Source organism: Fulmarus glacialis, unplaced genomic scaffold (assembly GCF_000690835.1).
Source record: "Fulmarus glacialis isolate BGI_N327 unplaced genomic scaffold, ASM69083v1 scaffold6781, whole genome shotgun sequence".
Classification (NCBI taxonomy): Eukaryota; Metazoa; Chordata; class Aves; order Procellariiformes; family Procellariidae; genus Fulmarus; species Fulmarus glacialis.
Genome location: NW_009192056.1, coordinates 26,641 through 50,893, shown reverse-complemented (window position 1 = coordinate 50,893; position 24,253 = coordinate 26,641). Strand labels below are relative to the sequence as shown.

The following is a 24,253-nucleotide window of genomic DNA, read 5'->3' as shown; positions in this document are numbered from 1 at the left end:
AGGGGGTGAGGAGGAGGAAGGACTAGGGTGAGGGGGGATGCAGGGCACGGGGAGGCGGTGGCAGGGAGCGGGGCAGGTCGCTGTTTTTCCTCTGTCTTGCGGTGCGAGCGGGGAAGGCAGAGCCTGAGAAGGTGGCTGGGTTGTGGGAAAGCCTGCCTACGTGGATTGGCATGTGTAGGGGCGTCCTGAGGAAAGCGAGGAGGGTTGTTAGCTAAGAAGTCTTTTGCTCCGCATATAGTTAGTGACTTGTCCGTAGGCCTCTTTTGCCCGATGAAAAGCGTGTTCCTGCAGATCTGACAGCAAAACACTTTCTCCGAGACGTATGGAACCGAAAGTAAAACTGCCCGGCTGGTTAGGCAGGCCTGCCTCCCTGCCAGGGTGTAGGGGGGGCTTCTTTCTCTGCACTATAATTTCCTGTCTTGCTCAGTGTCTCATGTTTCAAAACTTATGGCTAAGTTTATTTTCTTCTGATTGACCATGGTATTTTTCTTATTTTCCTTCCCTTACTTTGAGAGAAACCTTAATTGCATTTCAATTCTTGAAACTTTTAATTTTCGAGTGGTATGATTTCAGAAGTGGGACATCTTGCCTACATTCTTTATCTCCCTTATCTCTTTTGTAATAAAGTAGTTGCATAAAGGATTGTTTATGTGAACAATTTGATTTCCAGTAGCAGTAAAAAAGAATGTGGAAAAATCTCAATATTGCTAGTTTAATAAAGCCGTATTTCTTCCCCCCGTACTTGTGTTTGCAAGGATTAAGGTCTGGTTCATGGTACTGCAGTCTGTGACAATTGGATGGTTTTGTTGATTTGAGAGGATTCAAGCATATCAAACCAAGGTGTTGATGTTTATCCTTTTATTCTGAATGGTGACTAGATTAATGATGCTGAATACCTTTTATGAATCTTCGGTTTCCTTGAGAGGGAGTACATGGATGCTTTCTCTTAAATGTTGCCTGTGCATTTCAAGACCTATTTCTTAAGTTTCTGAACCTAGAGTATCATGAACCCAATCCCCTCAGTTTTTCAAATTCTGAGATTGGTATGACAAAAGCTAAGTAGAAATTCAGGTACAATAAAAAATTTCTTAACTAAGATTGAGTTAAGGTAGGTCAAATAGTGAAAAATTAAGATAAATAGTTTTCTCTGGAAAAATAACATCTTTAAGTGATAAAACTAAGAAGATAAAGTGTTAAAGCATCTAAATGTCACTACAGAAATGGACTGCCAAGAGTCCAAAAGCATATGGAAAGCTTGCCTTGTATTTGTCTCTGCTGTCCTTTCTAATTTTCAGCTGTGAGCGCCAGTTCTTCCTATCCATTGGCTCATGAAGTTCATGTAATTTTTTCCTTTTCATCGGTACATTCACATAAACATTGGGTATTAAATAGAAGTTTCTTAATGATGAAGTTTCTCTTAGTGTTTCCTTTCCATTCCCTTAATCTGGACCAAACTCTGTATCTTCAGCCTTATTTCCTGTGGAAATGAGACCCAGGCAAGCCTGCTGCTTCCCACAACTTTTGAAACTTTCTGCCAGTTTCAATCAAATTAGGCACATATTTTGAAGGTATAAACTTTCTACAGATCTTGTGATAACTGGCAGCTGAGGAAAAGTAACAAGGTCTAAATTAATATTCTTGCTGAGGGAAGGGCTATAGCATACGCTCAGTGGACAGTTCTGTTTTCTCTGTGCTGTTAGCTGACACTCGTGTGCTGACCGGTGAATCAGTCTGTGCATAGCTTGGAGGCAGCAACCGCGCTGCCTGCCTCCTGCGATCAGTGGTTGGTAGACATAAATGAGCTGGCAGTGCGATCGGAAGGGTTTGTGAGATAAGGAGCTATATACGTAGCAGGTAGTGAGGAGTATTGTAATATATGTATTCTGTGATACAGGACAGAAATCGATTATAAACTAGATTGTTGGGGTTTTTTTGGTCACTAGTGTTCATGGGGAAAAAGCAGATAATACTGTCTTATGGTCGAAATCACAATGTACCCAGTTATGCTCCATCCCTTTTCTTTTTATCCTATCTTCTCTATTTTGTTTTTATACAAGCAAATGTCAGATATGTCTTTAAAACAGAATTCTGAGTTCCTAAAATTAATGAGAGTTTGAGTAGTGTAATGATTTTGGTAAGTGACCATGTTGTTAAAAGTTACATGTGTAGCTGGATATTTTGTTTCGTTTTTCCCCAGTTGTTATTGAATTACCCTACTAACAACAGGTGGGGGACAAAGATAAAAGCCGGAATATTGGAATTGTGGCATGTCTTTCCAGCATCTCTTTAATCAAACAACTCTTTTTTTCACAATATTTTCTTTTTAAAGTTAGCTCCCAATTCATTACCTTTCAGAATCTAACACTTTTTTTTTTTTAATGAATGTGTTTTTGTACTTTATTGTTTTTTTGTTTAATAGACTTCTTGGTGAAAAACACTTTAATACAATTATTGGGAGAGTCTCATGCAATGTTCCAATGGACCTAGTCTTACTAGTAAGATATTATGGTGATGTTTAAATGCTAAAAGTTTCCCTTTCAAACCCCTTTTATTAAAAATGGTGGGAGAGAGAGTTTAGCTATCTCAAACTGATGGAATTTCCAGCGTGGATTCGTACTGAGAAATGGTTGATAATTGTTATTGTTGAATTTGAAACAGAACATGTAGAGGATTTGCATCTCCCAAATGGATCTGTGAGGAACAGGTCCCATTTAGCTGGCCTACAGAGATCGAAAAATTAGTTCAGAGCTTTAATTTGAGGGGGCTGCTTAGCTGTTTGGGTTTTGTTGATTCCCCCCCCCCCCTCCCCCCGCCCCCCGCCTTGGTTAAGTACTGATTTAATAATAATACTGTTTTAAGATGATGTAGATCAGTGTTTTTGAAATCCACGTAGTTCTGAGATGTTGAGCTGTGAAATCTTTTAGTTGTAGACATGCATTAGGGAGCCAAATTTGCTAGTACTTGTTTAAGCAATGCTGATTTGATTGGTCTCACTTCCATAAATCAGTGTCAGAAACATTTCTTCGTTGGTGCTGTTGCCAATTGCTGTCAAAGAGGCCAAGTCCTCAATAGGTTCTCCAGTGGTAAGTTGTCTCTGCCCATATCTGAATATACGGTGAATTTTTGCAAGCAATTTTTTCTTCAGAAGACCTGGACAAACGTCTTAAAAATTGTAACGCAGCGTTCCACATGGGATAGTCAGTATATGAATCTGTCGTGTTATGGTTTGGGGGTGGGGTAGGGAATGGGGAATACGTAGTTAGAAACAGAGATTTTCTTTATTGTGATGCCTTATTTATAAATATCCTTCAAAATAGTTAAAAATAATACTAGAAGCACTCTACATTAGATTGGAATGCAAGTGTTTCATTATCCACTTTGTTGAGTAGATGCAGGAAATATGTGAATCTAGCATATTTTCATCATCCAGTCAGAGTAAAATGTTAAGCAAAAGTAGGGATGGCAGTTGGGAATCAAATTGGTGTTACTAATAAAAACTAAGTGATGGTTTTTTAGGAGGTATCACATGCAATCATGTCCCATCAGTCCTGCCTATATATGCATTTAACTTGAACATGTAAATATGTGAAAATTATTTTTTGTTTTAAGAAATTAATGTAGTCTGAAGTAAATAAGGCTTAGGTGGTTCTAATTGCCTCTTTCAGTCCTGTCTGGCCCTATCTGATCCTGGACATGAGTTGGCAGAATGCCCCTGCATTAAGGCAAGCTGCATTCTAGGCTGTAGTAACAAGAGTTAGACAGCAGGTTGAGGAAAGTGAGTCTTCCCCTCTCTTTGGTACTTATTAGACCACATCTGGACACCACGTCCAGTTGTAGATTCTCTGTTCCAAGAAGGGCATTGACATGCTGGAGCAAGTCCACTGGAGGGCCACCGGGATCATTAGGAGGCCGGAGGATGTGCTATCTGAAGAGAGACTGGGAGAACTGGGTTTCTTCATCTGTAAGAAGTGAAGGGGAAGTCTTGCTACTGTCTACAACAGAAGATGGAACTGGGTTCTTCTCACAGCTGTACAGGGATAGCATGAGAAGAAATGGACACAAGATGAGGCATAGCAAATTCCAGGATGATATTAGGAAAAGGTTTTTCACAGTGTGGTTATTCAGGTACTGGAACAGGCCCAGAGGGGGCCGTAGCATCTCCATCCTTGGAGATACTCAAAACTTAGCTAGCCAAGTCCCTGATCTGATTTGACCTGCTTTGAGCAGGGGAGTGAGCTAGGTAACCTCCAGAGTTTCCTTCCGATCTAAATTATTCTGTGATTCTATCCTTTTTTTGTTCAATATTTGTTATCTTTTGGATTCTTAGCCACATGAAACTAAAACTTAGAGGGCTAGAAACCCCAAAGATGCTAAAGCTCCTAGAAGTCCCCAGAAAAACATTGGTTGAGTAGAAAGAGATACAAATTGGAGCCTTTCTGCTATCATTTCCATTTGTTCTGCTGGCAGGGAGGTTTGTGCATACATCTTAGCACAGCATGTGGTACTTGGGCTGGTACTTGTGCTATACAGAAGAGTGCTTGAGATGACTGGGGAAATCTTGGTAGGGATAAGGAAAGAGGGGAACAAGATGGTGCCTTTTAACAATGAGGACAGTCAGGCATTGGAGCAGCTTGACCAGAGAGGTTGTGCAGTGTCCTTCCATGGCAGTTTTCAAGACTGGAGCCTACAGCAATCTTCTCTGGCCTTATAGTTGACCCTGCTTTGAGCAGGAGGTTGAACCTCTTGAGGTCCTGTCTAACCTGCATTATCCTATGATCCTAAGTAGAGGTAGTGGAATGGGGAGTATTCTTAGGATATGTGTCGAAAGGTCAGTGAGGCACAGGTGCATGCTGATGAATCAAATATTTTGATTAATTTTTAAGTTGGGGGTACTTTGCTTTCGTCAGTCTTGGATTTTTTTTTCAGATGGACTTCTGCTTGTGTTCCAAAATCTTGTATTCCTCAAGTAGCAGAAATTTCAAATGCCTTTACTTCACAATTCATGCTGAAGGCAACTTTGCAGTATAACACTATATCAAAATGATTAGTTTTTACCTGTTGTTAGGTCCATTCCTTAGTTCAAGAAAACTTACCTTAAACCTGTATTTTATTCTGATGAGTCAGGCATTTGTGAATTATCTTACTTAGTTAAGAACTAAGTGAGTATGGGTGGGCTGTGAAAGTGACTTTAATATATCAACAACAAGTTAAAAGTACTTACTTTCCTGTAATTCTGCAGACTTGCCTGGGTAACACAATGCCAGCTGAGCGCAAAAAGCCAGCAAATATGGAAGAAAAAGAATCTCCGTTAAATAATAAAGAAAAAGAATTTAGTGAAAGGCGACCAGTGAGCACCAGGGAGAAGCCAAAAGAAGATGTCAAGGTTGGCATGAAGAAAGAGACTTTAAAGGTTCCTGAAGATAAAAAGAAAAAACTGGAAGAGGATAAAAGAAAAAAAGAAGACAAGGAGCGGAAGAAAAAAGAAGAGGATAAAGTAAAGGCAGAAGAAGAGCAAAAGAAGAAAGAAGAGGAAGAAAAAAAGAAACTTGAAGAAGAGGAGAAAAAGAAACAAGAGGAGGAAGAGAAAAAGAAACAAGAAGAAGCAGCTGCTCAGCTGAAGTAAGTTGTCTTTTAATGGTTTAATTGTGCCAAATGCTGTAGTCCTGCTGTCAGGGTTGTGGGCAGAATTTTAAAAGATGAACTTTTTAAGTTATTTTTTATAAGTTGTATGTAGCGTTATAAATTTTACATGGCTAGCTGAGCATGCTTTATGACTTCTATGTAATTTTGATTTTCACCTCTAACCTCTGTTACTTTAGTCTGTAATATGGGTTTTTGATAGTGTTCGCCATGTGATGACCCTGTAATGCACAAATATGATTGAATAAAGAAGCACAGTTTCTTTTAAGATGGAGAAGTGTTGGTGTCATAAAACAGGGAATACAGGGTCTAACAGGTCCACAGACCATAACAGGAACAAATCTACTGTGAGGGTTGGCTGTAATTTCTTATAATCAATCATAGACAATTGAAATCTGGATGGCAAACACAGAATGTAACCTGGCAGTTTAATATGTGATATTGTGAAGACAATGTTTCCTGGTATGTTATCAAAAGGTACTACAGTGTTGAATATAGCATCTTTAGATTCTATGTAAAGATTCCAGACAGTCTTGTGTTTGAAATATGTCACTTTCTAAGAGGCAATGTCATAGCTGAATTCTAGCTGGGATAGATGTATTTTACCTATTTAAAATTTTCTGTGTAATTTCAGTAGTCTGGGAATAAAAGATTTCCCTTAACCGTGTAATACAGTAACCTGTTGAAAGGTTGTTGTCCTCTTCAGTAAGAACTTCATCTCTGTCTGGAATAAATGGAGTTTTATGTTTATATTTTCTAAGGCTGTTGGGATTAATATGTTCTGCATAGAAATATTTGAGAAATTTCATTTTGTAACAAGTAGTACTTGCCTTTTGCAGCAAAAATATTAAACAGAGTAGTTTAAGAAGCAAATGCTTTAGCTTTCTAGGATTAACTTGTTAAATATTTAAAAATAGAGTATTAAGGGGAAATTGTGTTTAGAACTACTGGATGATTTCCAACTATGACTTTTTTTCCCTTGAACTGTTAACATGAAAGTAAGGTTCTGTAACAAAAATGACTAATTTTTATTTCTCTTAGAGAAAAAGAGGAAGCACATCAGCTCCATCAGGAGGCTTGGGAGCGCCATCAGGCAAGAAAAGAGCTTCGCAGCAAAAACCAGAATGCACCAGACAATCGCCCCGAGGAAAACTTCTTCAGCAGACTAGATTCCAGTTTGAAGAAGAACACAGCTTTTGTTAAGAAGCTAAAAACCATTACAGAGCAACAAAGGGACTCCTTGTCCCATGACTTTAATAGCCTGAATTTAAGCAAATACATTGCAGAAGCAGTAGCTTCTATTGTGGAAGCCAAACTGAAAATATCAGATGTGAACTGCGCTGTGCACTTGTGTTCCCTCTTTCACCAGCGCTATGCTGATTTTGCTCCTTCACTACTTCAGGCTTGGAAAAAACATTTTGAAGCAAGGAAGGAAGAGAAGACTCCCAACATTACCAAGTTAAGAACTGATTTGCGTTTCATTGCAGAATTGACAATAGTCGGGATTTTCACTGACAAAGAAGGTCTGTCTTTAATCTATGAGCAGCTTAAAAATATTATTAACGCTGATCGAGAATCCCACACTCATGTTTCTGTGGTTATCAGCTTTTGTCGGCATTGTGGAGATGACATTGCTGGTTTGGTACCAAGGAAAGTAAAAACTGTTGCAGAGAAGTTTAACTTGAGCTTTCCTCCTAGTGAAATAATTAGCCCAGAGAAACAACAGCCCTTCCAGAATTTGTTGAAGGAATACTTTACGTCTTTGACCAAACACCTGAAAAGGGACCACAGGGAGCTACAAAATATTGAAAGACAAAACAGGTGATACTTGAATGTTGCTTTTTATTTATGGAGAGAAAAATAGTTATTTATGAAATGGCTAGCTTTGTCGCAGTATTTGTAAACAAAGTCTGTTAGCAGTGTGTAGTAGATAAGTGTTTTCTGCAATATATCTAAAAAAAGTTCTAAATTTGCTCCAAATACTTAAAAAGCAAAAACCAAACAGACTCTTTGAATATCTTTAAAGAAAATGGAGGTTGACCTTTAGCTTTAGTTCTCTGTAGGCTTGGTGATGCTCCCTTAGCAGCTTGAGAATAAAGCTTCTTTCCCAGCTGGTACTGTCCTTTTCCAGTTGGCACAATCTAATTTCTCCCTTTCCACCCACATGTATCTAATGGAGCATACGCCACAATGGCTTTGGCTTGTTTACTTTTTTTAGTATACCAGTATGGAGGAAAAATTAGGTTAGACTAACAAGGTATCCCTTACACTTTAATGTGGGCAAATTTTATATATTGAAGTGTTGGAAGGTATAGACAATTTGATTCAAATCCTCTTAAATGTGTATATGAAATACTAATACGGAAGGGTATGAATATACACACCTTTAAGATTGGAATAATTTAATTTCTACCATGACTACATTGTTTCATAATTGTTTGCTTTTCTTTAAAGCATCTTGAATTGTCATTATTGGAGCCAGCCTAAACCCAACTTCTGGACTTAAAACATGGTCATTCTTAAATCCTTTTGGAAGCATTGCAAGCAGATAGAAATGAACATGTTACTGTGTGTAGGCACAGGTTTCAACTAAAAGGCTGAACATTGGTCTGGAGCCAAATGTATGCTTGGAGTACATTAAAATTTTATGTTCTCAAATCAAGGCTTTAAACTTGGATCCATTGTGCTGATGGGTACTGTGCTGCAGTCGTGTCTGGTCTTGGTCAGCTAAGTGGTGTATTTCACAGGACCATAAACTGACTTTTGAGCTACCATTATTTCTACAAGTACCTTACTACTTTCAAGTGTGTTATTGACTTAGTTGTTATTTTTTTAAAGTTAATGAATATGAACTTTTATACTTTCACAATTATAACTGGTTCTGGGCACATTGGTTCTGTCTGGGATTTCAATGAGTGAGTGTTGAAAAGTCTGTAGGTTAGGAAATAAAGTGAAAAAAAATTCCAAGAGATATGAAGAATGTTAAGAAACCATGAAGAAGAAAGAACATAAGTGATCTGCGAGAGGGAAATATACTTTAATGTTTACTTGCACAACTGGATAAAAATGACTGCATAGAGCCCTGAGCAGCCTCGTCTGATCTCATTGAGCCTGCTTTGAGTAGATCAGACTAGAGACCTCTTTATGCACCTTATCTGAATTATCCCTATGAGCTTGGGTGCAAAGCTTTGTTTTGGGGAAGGAATGTGAAGAAGTATAGTTTATCACTGGATGAAGATAATTCTATTATTTATCTCTGTCTGAACTTTTAGATGTTTATTTTAGCTGCTTACTAAAAGTTGGGGAATAAGTTTTGTTAAAGATACAAGACATCAAAAAACTTTCCTGCCTAATTTTATTTGCTTACAACGTGTCTGTAACGAGAGATGCTTGGCATTTGCATGCTATGGATGTGCAAGGCGTGAGGTCAAAGACAGAAACTTGCCTGGTAAGAAGTCTTCGAATACTATAGAAATCTTCCTAAACTGTGGATTTCTGAAAAGTGATTGTGGTGATGTGTTGTTGGTTTTTTGTTGTTTGGTTTTGTTTTGTTTTTTTTTTAAAAAAAAAAAGGAATAATACTATTGGAAAAAACCAGACCTCTGTGTATTTGAAACCTGATCAGCTTTGCTGATAGCAACAGCTTTTATTCCTACTGTTATTCCAGAACTGGTGAAGTGAACAGGGAGTGACCTGTTCCCTCTTGTGCATCAACAGTGTCTTATGTTTAGGTCATGATATTTTGTCAGGTAAATACCTCTTGAATTTACCTCTGTCAGGAGAGTGACTGTGAAATAACTCAAGCTGTACAGATTGGTTGAGTTAATTGAAAATTAATATGCTAACCTTAACAGTGCTTTAATATTGTGTTACCTGCTGAATCATTTAGGTAAAATTAAAGCATTATTAGACACAACGGTTTCTGCAAGGGGATAATTAGGAAAACTACCTTGAGTTACACTTTGACAGTAGAACCTGATGGTTGTTTGGTTACACAGCTAAGGGCACAGCAAAACCTGTGCAGGCTGTGTCATTGGAAGGAAACAACTTGATTCTTCAAAAATGTCTTAGATATGGAAGAAACTTCTTTTGTCTAAATTAAGGATGTTTTTAAGATCTGCTGAACTTGCATGGTGGCACTTCATGAAATTCTGAAGAGACATAAAGTAAGATAAGTACTGTATGCTGTACTTTTAATTGCATCCAAAAATGAATTGTGCTTTTTAAAGTTTGCTTAGTATGCTTTAGCTTGCTTGGATTTGTTAACACTTGTCTTTTGGGAACTAAAACTGAGAACTGAAACTCTTGTACTGTTGTTGCAGCACTTTGCTTTTTTGGTTTTTAATAATAGCACAGAGCTTCAATGCTCATGTTTGAGGCTGCTGGTATATTTTAAATGAGGCTGCTGGTATATTTTAAACTTAAAATATGTACCTAATGCATAGCTGTCTCCATGGAAATGCTATGAATTGGCACTTAGCATGTTTCCTGAATCCAAACTGAACTACTGCACTTTAGAAATTGTCAGTGGTTATTTAATTTGTTAATTTTTCTTGCTCTACTTTGCAGGAGCAGGGTACCTAATGCATAGCTGTCTCCATGGAAATGCTATGAATTGGCACTTAGCATGTTTCCTGAATCCAAACTGAACTACTGCACTTTAGAAATTGTCAGTGGTTATTTAATTTGTTAGCTCTACTTTGGAGGAGCAGGTAATACATGTTATATAGGTGTGTTTTTGCAAGAGGGACAAGAAATAGAACTTTTGCTAGCATTACTACTTCTTGCCCTCTAGCAAGACATCTATGTCAAGTTTTGGTTCTGAGCAGATAGGGATTTTGTTGCTCACCCTGTGAATGTGTTGTGTACAAAGATGACTTTTGTTTTACAGTTAACCTGGAACTGAAAAATGCCAAGATTGTTATCCCTCAACTTACATTGCTTAAACTGTTTTAGAGTTTTTATGCTATAAATTGTTTTGGTCTTCTGGCAAGAATGTGATTGTATAGTTATTGCTTAATAAAAGCCTAATGATAATGTATTGATGCTACCTGCTTTAGGAATTATGGCATTCGCACCATGTTTCAAACTTTATCTTCTGATGCTTTCATCTCAGTGCGGGGTGCATTGTAAGTGGTTACAGCTAGTTAGTCCAATGTTACTAGCATTATTCAAGTTACTGTAAAACAAATTGGAAACTTGCTAGGCAAGCTCATTCTGTCAGCTTCCCTTTGAAAGTCCGTCTTTGATCTGAGCCCGTTTGTATCTTTGCAGTAGGTCCCCAAACAGCTCAGGCAGGCTGAAGTGTCCCTTACTGGTAAAGAACTGACTGTGCCTTGTCCATATAATAACTGTTCATGTAGAGTGGATCAAGCCATGGATGGCAAAATGCACTTCTCGGGAGCTGTAGTTGAGGACAAACTAGAACATTGCTAATGAGCAACCAGCTTATTCTTAGTTAACCCAAAATCAAGGATGACAGTCTTTCATCAGTCTTCTGTGGCAAGCTTTGTACTAGCAGAGATTCCCTTGTTCTGTATATTTGGTTCAAACTACTGAAAGTTCTTGATATTTTTTGTCTGAAATCCAAGATGGCCTTAATTGTAGTTTGGTAAGAAAATTGAGTTGTACTGTTCTGCATGTAATCCTGAAACTGCTTTATTGTGCACTTGTAAGCAGTGATTATGTTCCTTCAAATGCAAGTTGCTTTTGACAATGGATTTCAATTTTAAAAATGAGAATTTAAAATAAGTATGGATAGTTTCATAAAAGAAAACAAAAAGCAAGTGAAATAATTTGGTTTGTTGGAAAATTAATGGGCTGGTCTTAATGTGCAACTTTTTTGAGCCTCCTGGCAATGATCGCCCATTTAATCATTTGAACAACATGGAAATGTATTCTTACAGATGCAAAGCAACTTTTATGTAACTTTTATGCTTTCATGCAAGTTGAATGTTTTAATTTACTGCAAAAGTCTTTTCATAGTGCAGGACTGTTACAGGATAGTCATGACAAAAAAATAAGTTAGTCTTTCTCTTTGGACATTGACCTTAGGGCTTCTGTGACTGTACTACCTTCAATGATACTGAAGTCAGTAATTCAGTATGGTTGTTTGGAAAAAAAAATAGGGTTGCTCAAATTTTTGCTATTGCGGTCTAAACTAGAATTCTCACAGTTCCGTCAAAGAGGGAAGGTTAGCTTTGCTCAGAGAAATTGGTAGTGGCTCAGCATAGCTCAAATACATTTTAAGAAAAAAAGTCGTCTTACTGTAACTTTGGTTTTTGTAGGCGCATTCTTCACTCCAAAGGAGAGCTGAGTGAAGATCGACACAAGCAATATGAGGAATTTGCAATGTCCTATCAGAAGCTGTTGGCAAATTCTCAATCTCTAGCTGATCTTTTGGATGAAAATATGCCTGACCTTCCCCAGGAGAAACCAACACCTGAGGGTAGGACATCTTCTAAAGCAAGTAAACAGGATGCTGGACTTGGCTTAGATGTGGTGGGAAAGCTAACCCAACCCTCTTACTGATGTGTTCTTCCCATTGATTTCTTTTTATTTAGGTTTTCTCCCTTAAGGATATCAAAGAATGAATAATACATAGTTTTTTATTAAAGTAATTAAACCTAACATGTAAACATAACTTGTGTAAGTAAGTAGATCTATTTAAGTAATATTAAGTAATTAAGTAATAATTATTTTAAAGTAGTATCTATTTAGCTTTGTTTCAGGTAATACAGGAATAAATGGAAAATTAAAAATGTTTTAACCTAATCCTTTCAATTTAATGTAATGCATTTTTTAATATTTAAAGAACTGTATATGTTAGAATTTTAAAATCTGATATTGTTAAAAAATGAATTTGAAGTATATTTTGGGTCATGATGCTATGAGCAGGAACATGCTGTTAAGCCAGATAAGTCACTGGGTGGCTCTCTGACCTCCTGACGAGAGGTGAAGCATTTAACTGGCAGAACTATTCAATGCCTTAATGAATATCAAATTTTAGGTTTAGAGATGTTGAAATCATGAGTTTACCTTTTGTCTGAAGTGATCTTGAGGTTAAAAAAGCTGTATTTCTTGAATACCTCTAAATTTAAAATCATTCTCTTTAAACTTCTGTTCTTAAAATATGATAAGGTATAGTTCATCAGGCTCAAAGCGATTACTTTTTATGCTAATGTTGTTGAAGTCTGTTATAGCTTTCCTTTCTAAAACCACATAATGTGCTGCTTGGTTTTACTTGATTCAGCTTTCACTCTGATACTGTCCGTGTTTTCTATCAATGCCAAATTTACTATTTTAAGATAGCTTATTGATATATCTAATATTAAGATTGGGTTGTTAAAAGCACTTTGAAGCGTATGTTGCAATATTTAAGTGAAAACAGTGGTAGTAATAAATATGTTAAAGTGCCTCCCTTTAGAAGGTGAAAAATCTGTGTGAATAACTTTCTTATGGTTTCACTATTTTTGCAGAACATGGACCTGGTATTGATATTTTCACACCAGGAAAGCCTGGAGAGTATGACCTGGAGGGGGGTATCTGGGAAGACGAAGATGCTAGAAACTTCTATGAGAATCTCATTGACTTAAAGGCTTTTGTGCCAGCAATTTTGTTTAAAGATAATGAAAAATGTTCCCAGAACAAGGATTCCAGCAAAGATGAATCAAGAGGTAGAATGCTTAGATGAGTATTTTTTTAACATATTTTGTCCAACAGATAGGCAAATTTGATGGAAGTAATGAGTTTCTAACAAAATAATTCGTGGTGATCAAGACAATACACCAGTTTGGATGAAGTTTTAGGGAAGATATGAAATTTAATTGGAGATTAATCAATGCGAGTAAATGTTAACTTTTCTGTGAGAAACCAAGAAGTTTACCTTCTTTGAAAGATGTTAGTGTTCATTCTGGTTTTTCCACTAAATCTTCAATGGTAGCCAACTGTTTCAGTATAAAATTCCAGTAGATTAAAAGGCCTGGATGGTTCCTCACTTCTGACGCAGCCCTAGGTTCACAACCAGGCCTTGGCAGACTTTAGTTGTAATGGGATAAAAATGGCATTCACCATCACTGGCTCAAAGTGTAACGGAAGATGCATGTTTGGATAAGAGCAGTGTTTTGGCATTGAGGAAATGCCAACAAACACACAGGCTACATGGTTTTCTAATACACATGCGGTAAGGTCATTGTTGAGTATTAATGGAATTTCAACTTTATAGCTCATGGCCTTCTTTCTGACTTCTAAATTCTGAAATTTCCCTGTGAGGATAATTAGATGTTGGAGCAGTTTGCCCAGGAAGACTGGAATCTCTGCCTTAAGAGATTTTTCAGGGCAACTGGAAAAAATCCCTGAGAAATCTGGTCTGAATACAGTGCTCACCCGCTTTGAGCAGAAAGTTGAACTAGAGACCTCACCGAGGTCCGTTCCAGACTAAATTAGTCTGTGATTCTAAACAGGTTGCTTGCTTCGTGAGTCTACTGTTTCCATATGATGTGTACGCTGTTTAGTTGACATGGGTTTGTTTGAAAAATTTAAGTATTTTAATAAGGTTATTTGCCTTGAAAATTATTTTTTTATGAAGCATAGTCTGCAAATGAGGATTGAAGGAGGCCTAAAAGAATGATAAAATGTTGTAGATAGTAATCTCTTGGAAAAATGCTCTATGCTGGACCAGTGTTGTCCAAGAAAAATATTAGCTATACCTTTCTGAATCTTCATCTAGAGATTCATAGGTTGTTTGTGTTCAAGGAAAACATGATTTTTATTTGACCTACATAGCACATTATTTCTTCAGTATCTTCTTCCTGTTCTGCTTTTTGCTTTTTTTTTTTGCCTTGATCTGTATAAAATACTTTATCTTGCTTTGTGGATTTTGTTATCAGTTGAGCTATGAAGAATATGAAGTGCAAGCATTAAATGAGAATTTGTACCTTTGAATCTGGCTCTCTTTGAATAACATTTATGATACTCATTTACTGGGGTTTTGGAGGCTACTGTTTTTCTATCTGACCTTCCCAGTATGCAAGTTTTTTTTGCTTGCACTTTCCATGTGATGGCCTTGAATCCACTTTAAGCACTTTCGGACTTAGATTGCTACATTTCGGAATATCTTGTTCCGTTTTAATGTATGCATGTCATCCAATGAAGATGTACCAGGTATAGTTCAGAACAGATCAAAGCACTAAGAACTGTTGGCAGTCCTTGACAGACCCCAATGTAGGTAAATGTTTGCAGTTTTCAGGCATATGGGTAAAGCTATGTGAAGGATATCAAACCACTGAGACCTAACAGATGAAACAGTATAGTCTCAAGAAGTAGATACTCTTCTCCCTATTTCCTTTTAATGAGACTAAGACACTAAAGAGACATAGATTTAGCAATGTGAGTCTTCCTGTATTCTAATTATGACTGTGTGTATGCAATAGTTTGATATTTCTACTTAACTTTTAAATAGATTCAAAAGATGCCAAAGACAATAAGGAAGCACCTGGGAGTGAGGATTTGGAGTTGGAGCTGGAGAACCTGGATATTAATGATGATCCTCTGGAGTTAGACTGTGGAGATGAGGCAGAAGATCTTACAAAAAAGCTTCTTGATGAGCAAGGTAAGAAGAATTGGTTTTAGGAATTCTTTGTTGTTTCCCAATTAATTTTTTTTTTTTTTGAGCTTGATGGTTTTTAGTTAGTAGATAGAATGACTTCAGGGAGAACTATTATTTATTTATGAAACTTTAGTAGCTAAAAACTGTTAGGATTGTGGTAAAAAATGCATTTTTAACAAGACATTCAGATACAAGTGAAAAGTATTATATGGTGGTTTATGTAGTGGAAGTTACTGATTCCTTCATACAGCTTTTAAAAATAATCAAACGTGAAGGCAGTTGCCTGAAAAGTGACTAGAAAGAAGTATGTAGACTTCAGTGCATAAATGATTTTCTCATCAAATGTGCTTAGGGTGCTAATAAAATATTTTCTGGTTTTAACTTCTATTGAAATCTAAGATTCAGCTCTGCCTTTCTGTCTTGTTAATTGTTAAAGACTTTTCTTTTGATGCTATGGCTTTACATAGCAGGATTTAAGAATTCTAACTTCTAATTATGCGTAAAGGGCTGCAAGTGGCACCTATGAAGATCTAGCTGTGTTAGTTTTACTAGGAGAAGCAGCAGCAAAATGTTAAGAATTTTTCTTAAAGTTACAAGTTTTTCTTTCAGTGGTACTGAATAGTGGGAAAAGCAACATCAGGTGTTAAGAGCCAAGTTAATAGAGGAGCAAGTGAGGTGTTTTCTTTGAGCCCACAAACGGTTTTGCTGCTTTGGATTTCCAAGGACCAATGCAGATTCTCTTCTTTCATTTCTGAAACAGGAAACTTGTTCTCTGTCTAGAATGTGGAAAAAAAATCACATCTAGAGTCCACTGGCTGGAGATTCTGTGGCTTAAAAGTGAAAATTCTACCTGATCTAGTGAATTTATAATCTAATCATCCTCTTGCTTGAAACTGCATTCAGCTTTACAAGCTAAGAAATTAAAGCCAAAACTTCAAGCCATGGAGTTCACATCAAAGCAAAGAAGTTCAGGCCCTAGCAAAGACTGTGTATCGGTGTTTAAAATGTAGGTTCATCTAACCAAGCTGATGCATGGATCTGTGGATTTGGGCGTTGAGTAGCTTGAAAAACTCCTCAAAGTGCCGGTCTCTCTCAGCTGACAATAGAGAAGGGTTAGGGCATATGAGTCTTTAAATTGGATGACTCTCTTGTGTACCGAAAGTTAGTTGAGCCTAGGACTATGCTGGTCTGTGACACCTCACAAATTTGAAGAAATTGGACAGCTACAGAGTCAGACTGTTTCAGATTTCTTCTGAAAGGAAAACTGTCAGGATAATTCTATGTAATATTTCCTTAGGTTTTTCCTTTTTTTACCCAGACAGGTTGGAAAAAGCCCTACCCTCTTCAGAATAAATTTTCCTTTCCATTTATATTCTTCTCTGAGTAGTAAGCAGCTCATTAAGCTGGGTAAGATGTTAAGTTTTAATTGCAGGACATTCACCTTTAGTGAGTTGTTATCCTCCGGTCAGAGGTCTCAAATAAAACAGCGAAGAGCTTGGTTCCAGCTATCTATAAGGGAGGTACACATAGATGTTCTCTTGCAATCAAAAGGAAAAAGAGCAGTTCATTCTGGATTGGTCATAGCCTGCTAGATAGGCCGAAAATACTTTGTCAATAGACATCTAAGGGAATGTGGATATTTCCTTCATGTCTTTTTTTGACGGGCTTCTTGACTTTGTAGGAGAATGAAGATTATTCCAAATACAAAGACAAAGCCAAATAACATGAGTGTCAGATCCTGTAGAAGTGAGGAAAGAATAACAGCAGATGAGATCAGAAATAGAGGATGCAGTCTCTGTATAGTTCTAGCAACGGGGAGGCAATGCCAGTTTGAGTATGTACAGTAGCACAGAAGGGATTGATGATCATGCTTTTGATTGTAAAAGGAAGATGATGCATGTTTTGTCATAATGTAAAATATTAACCACCAATACTAGTTTCTGGTTTTAAACTAGCTATTGACTGAGCATTAAACATACTCCCATCTGAAAGGTTAATCTGAAATGGGTCAGAACGGGGTTTATTTTTTATCATTAAACAGCCAGCCCCTAAAGAAAGTCTTTTACTTTCTACCTTGTGAAGGTAATGTCATTTGGCTCCTAGTGTAGGCTTTTTCTTAGTGGAGAACTATTGCTTCATGGTTGTCTTTGCTCATTAGTCTATTTTTTGTGAAACATGCAGAAACTCGGTGTCTTTGCGAATTCTATACCTTTGTCAAATTTCTTTGATATTGATAAGTAGCTTCATAAATTAATGATGGAAATTAAAGTAGGTATGATTGCCAGATCCTTGTTCTGCTAGAAAACTAGGCTATAAATTAGCAGCATGGAAGTGTTACTTTACTTGAAACATACAGAGGAACACAAGGATTGTTTTCTTGGTGTGTGTGTGGAAATCTGAGCACCCTTAGTTGGTAGCACCAGATATACAGAATTAACAAAAATCTGAATTTAGATGTTGTTTCAAGTTCTGTGATGTATTTCCAGCTAGTGAGCTAGTAGATTTTTTTTTCAGCCTTTCTCTTAAATAAAATTCACTTGGGTTTGAAATTAGGAAAATAAGGTATCCTTCAGCTGCAAAATCTAGCTTTAACTTTTCTTCATACGTACTGAATTTTTGTGCATCTGTACTTGAGGTAAGTTAGTAGTTTTGTGCAAAGCCAGCAAAGAATGAAACCACTGTATTATGACACTATTACAAACATAAACCAGAGTATTCCTAGGTTGAGATGGGCCTTTAGTATAAAAAGGGAGGATGCATGAGTCCAAGACCCCATCACAGGGTCTTGGATGTAAGGTCCAAGACGAAGAAAAAAGGTAGCTTTAGTTATTGTGATAATCTGGGGGTGTAGATTTCATTGGCAGAGGGAATAAGTAAATTATAGAGGGGAAAATGCTGTAAATAGGGTAGATAGTCCAGTCAGACAGTAGGTACTGCATATCTTTTGTTACTTCTGCATCTCCTGTCACTTCTCTTCAGTCTTTTCTCCCCTGTCCAAATACGAAGGAGACAAGGCAGTTTTCCAAAGTGTGTGTTTTTAAAGCAGGTCTGCACTGGTGTACCCTCCTTCACAGCATTGCAGTGCCTATTTCTGTACTTTTTCCCTAAAGGTTGGAGTCTATAGTCAGCTAAGTTTAAGATATGAGGTGTAAAAGGAAAGTTGATGCAGTTAGTTGAAGAGGTCTGTTTACTAGGAATTCAGCTAATTTATTTTGTTTCTCTATTGTTTTAACTTTAAGTGAATCTTAATTTTCTTATTTTCAATATGCTCAGGGAAGAGAGAGGGAGCAGATAGCACCGGAGCTGAAAATAGTGACGGAAAACATGCTGAAAGAAGTGAGTTTTGAGGTTGTTTTTAAAAGAGAAGATAAAATGTTAAAAATGAAGCTGTGTGAATGGAGACAAAGATGTTAAGTAAAGAACGGCCAGGGTGGATGCCATCAAGGGTACTGGAAGCACTGGAAGCAGGAGGAGTCTGATGTTAATATATATCTAGTGCCAGTTTTTGTAAGGTTGGTTGGCAGCAGAGATGATGCGTAGAAGTGAGTATTAAGTCAACCCTGTTAATTTTGCTACTCTGTTTAGAGATCTAGCAAAGTTCCTATCAGAAGAGCAGGAATTTAAAAAAGATCTAAAAATATTCAGTAAGAAATACTTTTTGGACTTGGATGACTTGTGAGACTAGATTCTGAACACATTCTTCGGTGAGGCTTTGATTCAACAAGATGTTTAACATTATGCTTATGCCTAAGTGTTGTGCGGAGGAGGGGATCCAGCCAACAATTTGCTCACAGTATTGGTTTGTACCATCTGAATGTGAGGGCTCCTGTATGATCAACTTCATTACAGAAGCTCATCTCGCAGAGGAATAGCTACTAGCATTACAAAAGCACTTCTGTTATTTCCACTGTCTGGGTGATACTACACAAAGTAGACTGAAGCTTTCAGGCAGAGTGGAGTTTCTAGAAGAGAGCCCTCTGTAAGGTTATAGTTTTGTAAAAATTAAAAAAAGATGTTAACAACAAGGGAGCCAGGGCTTTCTCAGAAAGTACATGTGTAGAGAGAGGGGAAGGCAAATAACTATTGTTACTGAAGCAGAAGATTGATTAGCACTAATCGTTGCAGGAGAACAACTTCGGTAAGTCCTTAGGGTCTTCTCACATTTTCTCCCCAAAAATTGCAGGATTGCAAGTATTTCTGGTTAAATATAAAGGTGTTTAAAAAGAAAAAAATAATTTTTCTTTCAGTCTCTACAGTGATCTTGCTGCATGATTTGATCTGCACCCAGATAGACTGTTACAAATAGTCTAACCCTAATTGTTATGCATTCCTACTTGTAGTAAATTTTCAAAAAGAGGAAATGCAGTTTTAAAATGTGGTGATGATGAAAGGCTGCAACTCAAGAGGATCAAAGTGAAAAGCAAGAAATGAACTAATCGTTTGCATGAATTGCATACTTAGAATCGTTGTTTGCCTTAGAGAAGGAAGCTCTGACCATTTTCACTTCCTGTCACTGTGAAATTCTTAATTTTCTGTTTTAAGTCCCAAACCTGCTTCAGGTACTTCAAAAAAGCCTTTCCACTTAGAAGGGATCCACATACTATGATGAGAAAGAAATACCTAGAAATATAATGTGGGAGTATCTGTAGCTCTCTAGTGAGGGAGAGGACCAGTGAAAGAAGAGATATATTTGGGAACTGTTGAAATTGAATGTGATTGTTGGGCCTCTTGCAAGATTGTCTTGAAAAGTGACTGAATTGTCAAAGACTTACTACTTTAATTTATTTCAAGAGCATTGAGTCAGTTTGAGTAGAAGACTGAGATAAGACAACTAACGGCTGTAAGGGAAAAAGGAGAAAATGAAAGGTAACAGGAAGGTGTGGCTATAAATATCTAAATGGAAAAATGCATAAACCCAAGATTTGCTAGTAAAAATTGTCTGGTTTGAGCTATTGCATGCATCTTAGTGCACTTAACTTTAAGTATATGGGTGATGAGAGAGTCAGGGTTCTTTAAACTTCATGGTCCTCTTTTGTGTGAGCATCTGGAACATCTTCCTTTACTTCATTTCTCCTTTCTTAATGAACCCTTCTCTTGTTCTTCCGACTTCTAGTTATTTGTGCAAGAGAGCAAGCGATGTCGTCTGCCTTAATCTCTCGCATCTTCAAGATGGGGTAGCTGGCAGTGTTCCTTGGAACAATTCTTAGTGTTTCTGTACCTAAGCTCAACTCCTGGCCCCAGCTGTCTCCAAAAAACACCAAGGAAAAAACGTCCTACAACATAGCATCTCTGTTTTCTCTTTGCCTTTCAGTAACTTGAAAAAGGAACTTCAGTCTTTTATGCTAGTTTACCTTACTGTGTAGCCTGTAAAGACAAAGTAACTTTACCAAGTCTTGGTTATTTTGTAGTTTATTTGAGTGCAATTTTACCATTACCATATTCACCTTTTTTGAAGTCTGTCTGCCTCTGTTCTGCTTTCAAATACCTCCTAGGTATTCTTGTTACAGCTGAACGTCCTCAAACTGAAAGGAAACCAAACATCATGTTCCTTTTTCAGGAAGCAGTGTTCTTTTGTCTTGCTTTGGCCAACGAAGGCTTCTTTCCAAGCATTTCTGCTATAACTCATTGTTTTGGCTCATCTTGTGCTATAGAGCAAACTAGGCTCTTCTCTAGGACTTAGTAAAATCTGGAAAATTTTTGAAGCATACCACACATTTTGCAGTTAAAGGGTAACTGTAGAGACATTGGTCTGGTGAGATGTTCACAGTTGATGCCAGAAGATCTGAATTTCAGTGGTAGAGTTGTCCTACAGTCTTTTACTCGAGTAGTGTTACTGACTCAATTAGTAGATACAAGTCACTGTCACTGCTTCCTATGTTGCAAATTACACGGAAGCATTTGCTTGAAAAACAAGTTGTCACTTGCCTTGCAATTGCTATGTGATCAGCCCTCCATCCTTGTCGCTTTATGGTTCTATACTCTGGTTTCTGTACAGCTGAAGGAATTGAGTTGGCCTCTAGCTTTTACAGCCTCAAGTGAAAAGATGTCAAGAACATGCCGGATGAAAGAATGGCCTTAATGGACATTTTTGATCAAAAATTCTATTTCTCCTGCAGGGCAAACATACATAAAAAAAATAGAATCCACAATTGCATTAAGGTGTTTTGTTGTGGTGGGTTTTTTTTCCATATTATTTTCCCCCATGTTTGGGCCTTCTTGTGGTCCTCCTTTTATCACCTAAAGAAATTAACGTAGTTTTCTAGGAATATATATTTGTTGTTACTCCTGACAGCATAAATTAGGATGTAGAGAACTTAATGAATAGGAAGACAAGATACTTTTGACTTTTGTCGGCAGAGACAATCAATGGATTTTTTGCATTAAAAAATGAAATTTTGTATTCACCTTTATATCTTTTTCTTTTTAATCTGTGGATGAATATTTAACAACTAAACATTACAAATGCACTGTTTGGGGAATGTGATTGTAAATCATTATATTTCATAGCTTAAAGATGTGTGCTGCTTGTTTATTTCACCCTGTTAGAACAAGAGGATGAAGAAGCCAGTACTGGATCTCATTTAAAACTTATAGTAGATGCTTTTCTTCAGCAGCTTCCAAATTGTGTCAACAGAGACCTCATAGACAAGGTATAGCCATGGTTTTCTTTTTTCCCCACTCTTAAAAGCTATAATGCTAGATCAGATTGATCAGAAATAAAGATTTGAAGTTTGGAGTCTAGCAGTAGCAGAATTTACTAGTAGTCTAGTAAATTAATTTTTAACCTGGAGGAAATATTTTCTTTTTCTCACTTAGTCAGCCATTGCCCAAATACCATGTGATACTGGTTTCCTCTGCCCATTCTCTTATGTATTAGTTTGTTTTAGAAGTAGAGTTGGCTTTTTCCTTTCTTCTTCTCATCACTCCCTGACAAATTACTCCCCGTCTACCTAAAGCTGCTTTCTTCCTTGTGTTGATCCAAAGAATCAGTCTGTATTCCTGTAATGGACATGTTTTCTAATTATGTCCGTTCTAGACAAAAATGAAGATTCCCCCCCGCCTCCCCCCTTTACAATTGTTTTTAAAGCAGCTGCATGTTACAGGAATAGCTCTGTAAAAGATGCTTTTGAAAAGCATGTTATATTGCTTTAAATAAAAACCTGCTGCATTAAAGGTGAAGTATTATATTGACTTTTCTCTTTATAGGCAGCAATGGATTTTTGCATGAATATGAATACAAAAGCCAACAGAAGAAAACTAGTACGAGCACTTTTCATAGTTCCTAGACAAAGGTAAGAACTGAAGGGGAGCAAGCTGGATCCACCCTTTGGTTATTTAACTTAACATATGTATGTATTTTTTAACTGTTTAAATTACTGAAGAGCAGTGCATATTCCAAGCTGCATTTGTTTATTCCTGATGTGCACTTCTGGAGTGATTTATGCTAGAGCACCAAAGAAATATTTAGGATTAATGATCAAGCAATTTACCACAATATTTTGCCATAGCAGTGTAAATTTTTCTTAATAATTAGTTTCTCTTTTCTGGTACTTGTGTGTTTGTAGTGGATCTTTTAATGACTTTTTTTAACTGTGAAAACAACAGCAAAGCCTACCTTCTATCAAAAAAGAAGGATGTATGTCATTCAGGAGAACTAGCGCTTTTTTATATAAGAACCGATGAATAGTTAGAGCACAGTGTAGTTTAGGAAGGAGAATTTCTGGTGACATGTTAATTCTGGTATAGTACATAGCCGTTGTAGCCTTTTATCTTCTGGAACAGAGCTGGTTCTACGCTGGCCAGTTTAGAGAAAGCAAGGATAAGAATTTGAGCCTGGCCTCTTCCACCCATGTAATTCTGTCTATGTAGAGTTTTCCTATTTCTCCTTGTCCCTCTCTTTGTGTAAGAGAGGTCCCTGCACTTACAGGAAGAGCCTTGCTTACAGAAATGATTGCAAATATTGAGATAAAATTGTTAAATTCATTGGAAGAATAATATGTTTCTCTGCTCTCTGGTAAACTTGTACCTTAAATAGGTGCAACTTAAATAGGTGCAATTATGAAGGAGTCGCTTTTCTGGCTCCACCTTGCCCTGTTTCTCCTAAGAGGTTGTTTTGATGCTGCTTTTAGTTTCACATGTTTCATCATCATCTTGGATTTCTCGTTAAGAGTTCACACCACTTTGATTCCATTCCCTTTTAACACTGAGGAAAAAAGATGGTTTGAGTGTCTATTTTGTCTCAAGACTTGCATAGACTACTGCTTTGAATAAACACACTTTGGTGTTTTGTTTTCCTTGCTTTTAATCACTTAGTTCTGCATTGTGTTTTCAACCTTAATTCTAGCCTATTTCTACATCCCATCTGTAATAAGTACCTGCTGTGCTAATAACCCTATTCTCTTAGCTGTATATGGTTTGTTTGCTGACTGTATGCATTAACCTGACTCTACATTGATACTAGTTTTGCAATTAGAAGTGCACATAATCTTTCATTCTCTTAGGTATTCTTTTCTCTAAAAATTATGGTTTTGACACCTCAGTCTTTGGAGACTTCGATAGAGGCCTGATTGTGCCCGAAATATGAATTACTGACAGAGGAGGCAGGCGGTTGAATATCTTCTGTGTTAGATGTAACAAGGTGCTCTTCAGCCCAAATTTGTGATGTAGAGGAAACAACGTTTCTACTTACCAGCCTGCTGGTTGATTATGAAATACATCAAAACACAATTTGAGAAGAACTTTCCCTCATGGTCTAGAACATCTACAGCAATGTAAATCATCAGAATGACTTAGACTTTTGTCTCCAGCTCTACCACAATAGCGAATTTTCCATGTTTGTTTGCAAAATGGAAGTGGGTTGTTGGCTGGTCTGTGAACATATAGTAATATTTGTACCACTGCCCTGTATTTCTTCCTGGTGCTGTAGATTCCAGACTGCTCAAATTGATCATTAACTCTTGGAACCTCTTTGAAGATGCGTGATTTTCTTTGCATAAGCCACTAAAG

The 24,253-nt window shown here is 37.1% G+C and overlaps 1 protein-coding gene across 1 annotated transcript in view; it reads left to right on the top strand.

The window, feature by feature from the left end:
* Positions 1-5,248: 5,248 nt before the first annotated feature.
* UPF2 (UPF2 regulator of nonsense transcripts homolog (yeast)) overlaps positions 5,249-24,253 on the top strand; it is a gene marked incomplete at its 3' end in the record, with an annotated part of 44,231 nt that continues 25,226 nt past the window's right edge. The window contains exons 1-7 of the mRNA XM_009586908.1: positions 5,249-5,619; positions 6,682-7,461; positions 11,928-12,088; positions 13,119-13,316; positions 15,101-15,250; positions 21,794-21,897; positions 22,454-22,539. Of these exons, the coding sequence (XP_009585203.1) occupies positions 5,258-5,619; positions 6,682-7,461; positions 11,928-12,088; positions 13,119-13,316; positions 15,101-15,250; positions 21,794-21,897; positions 22,454-22,539 (1,841 nt within the window). The remainder of the gene's footprint in view (positions 5,620-6,681; positions 7,462-11,927; positions 12,089-13,118; positions 13,317-15,100; positions 15,251-21,793; positions 21,898-22,453; positions 22,540-24,253) is intronic.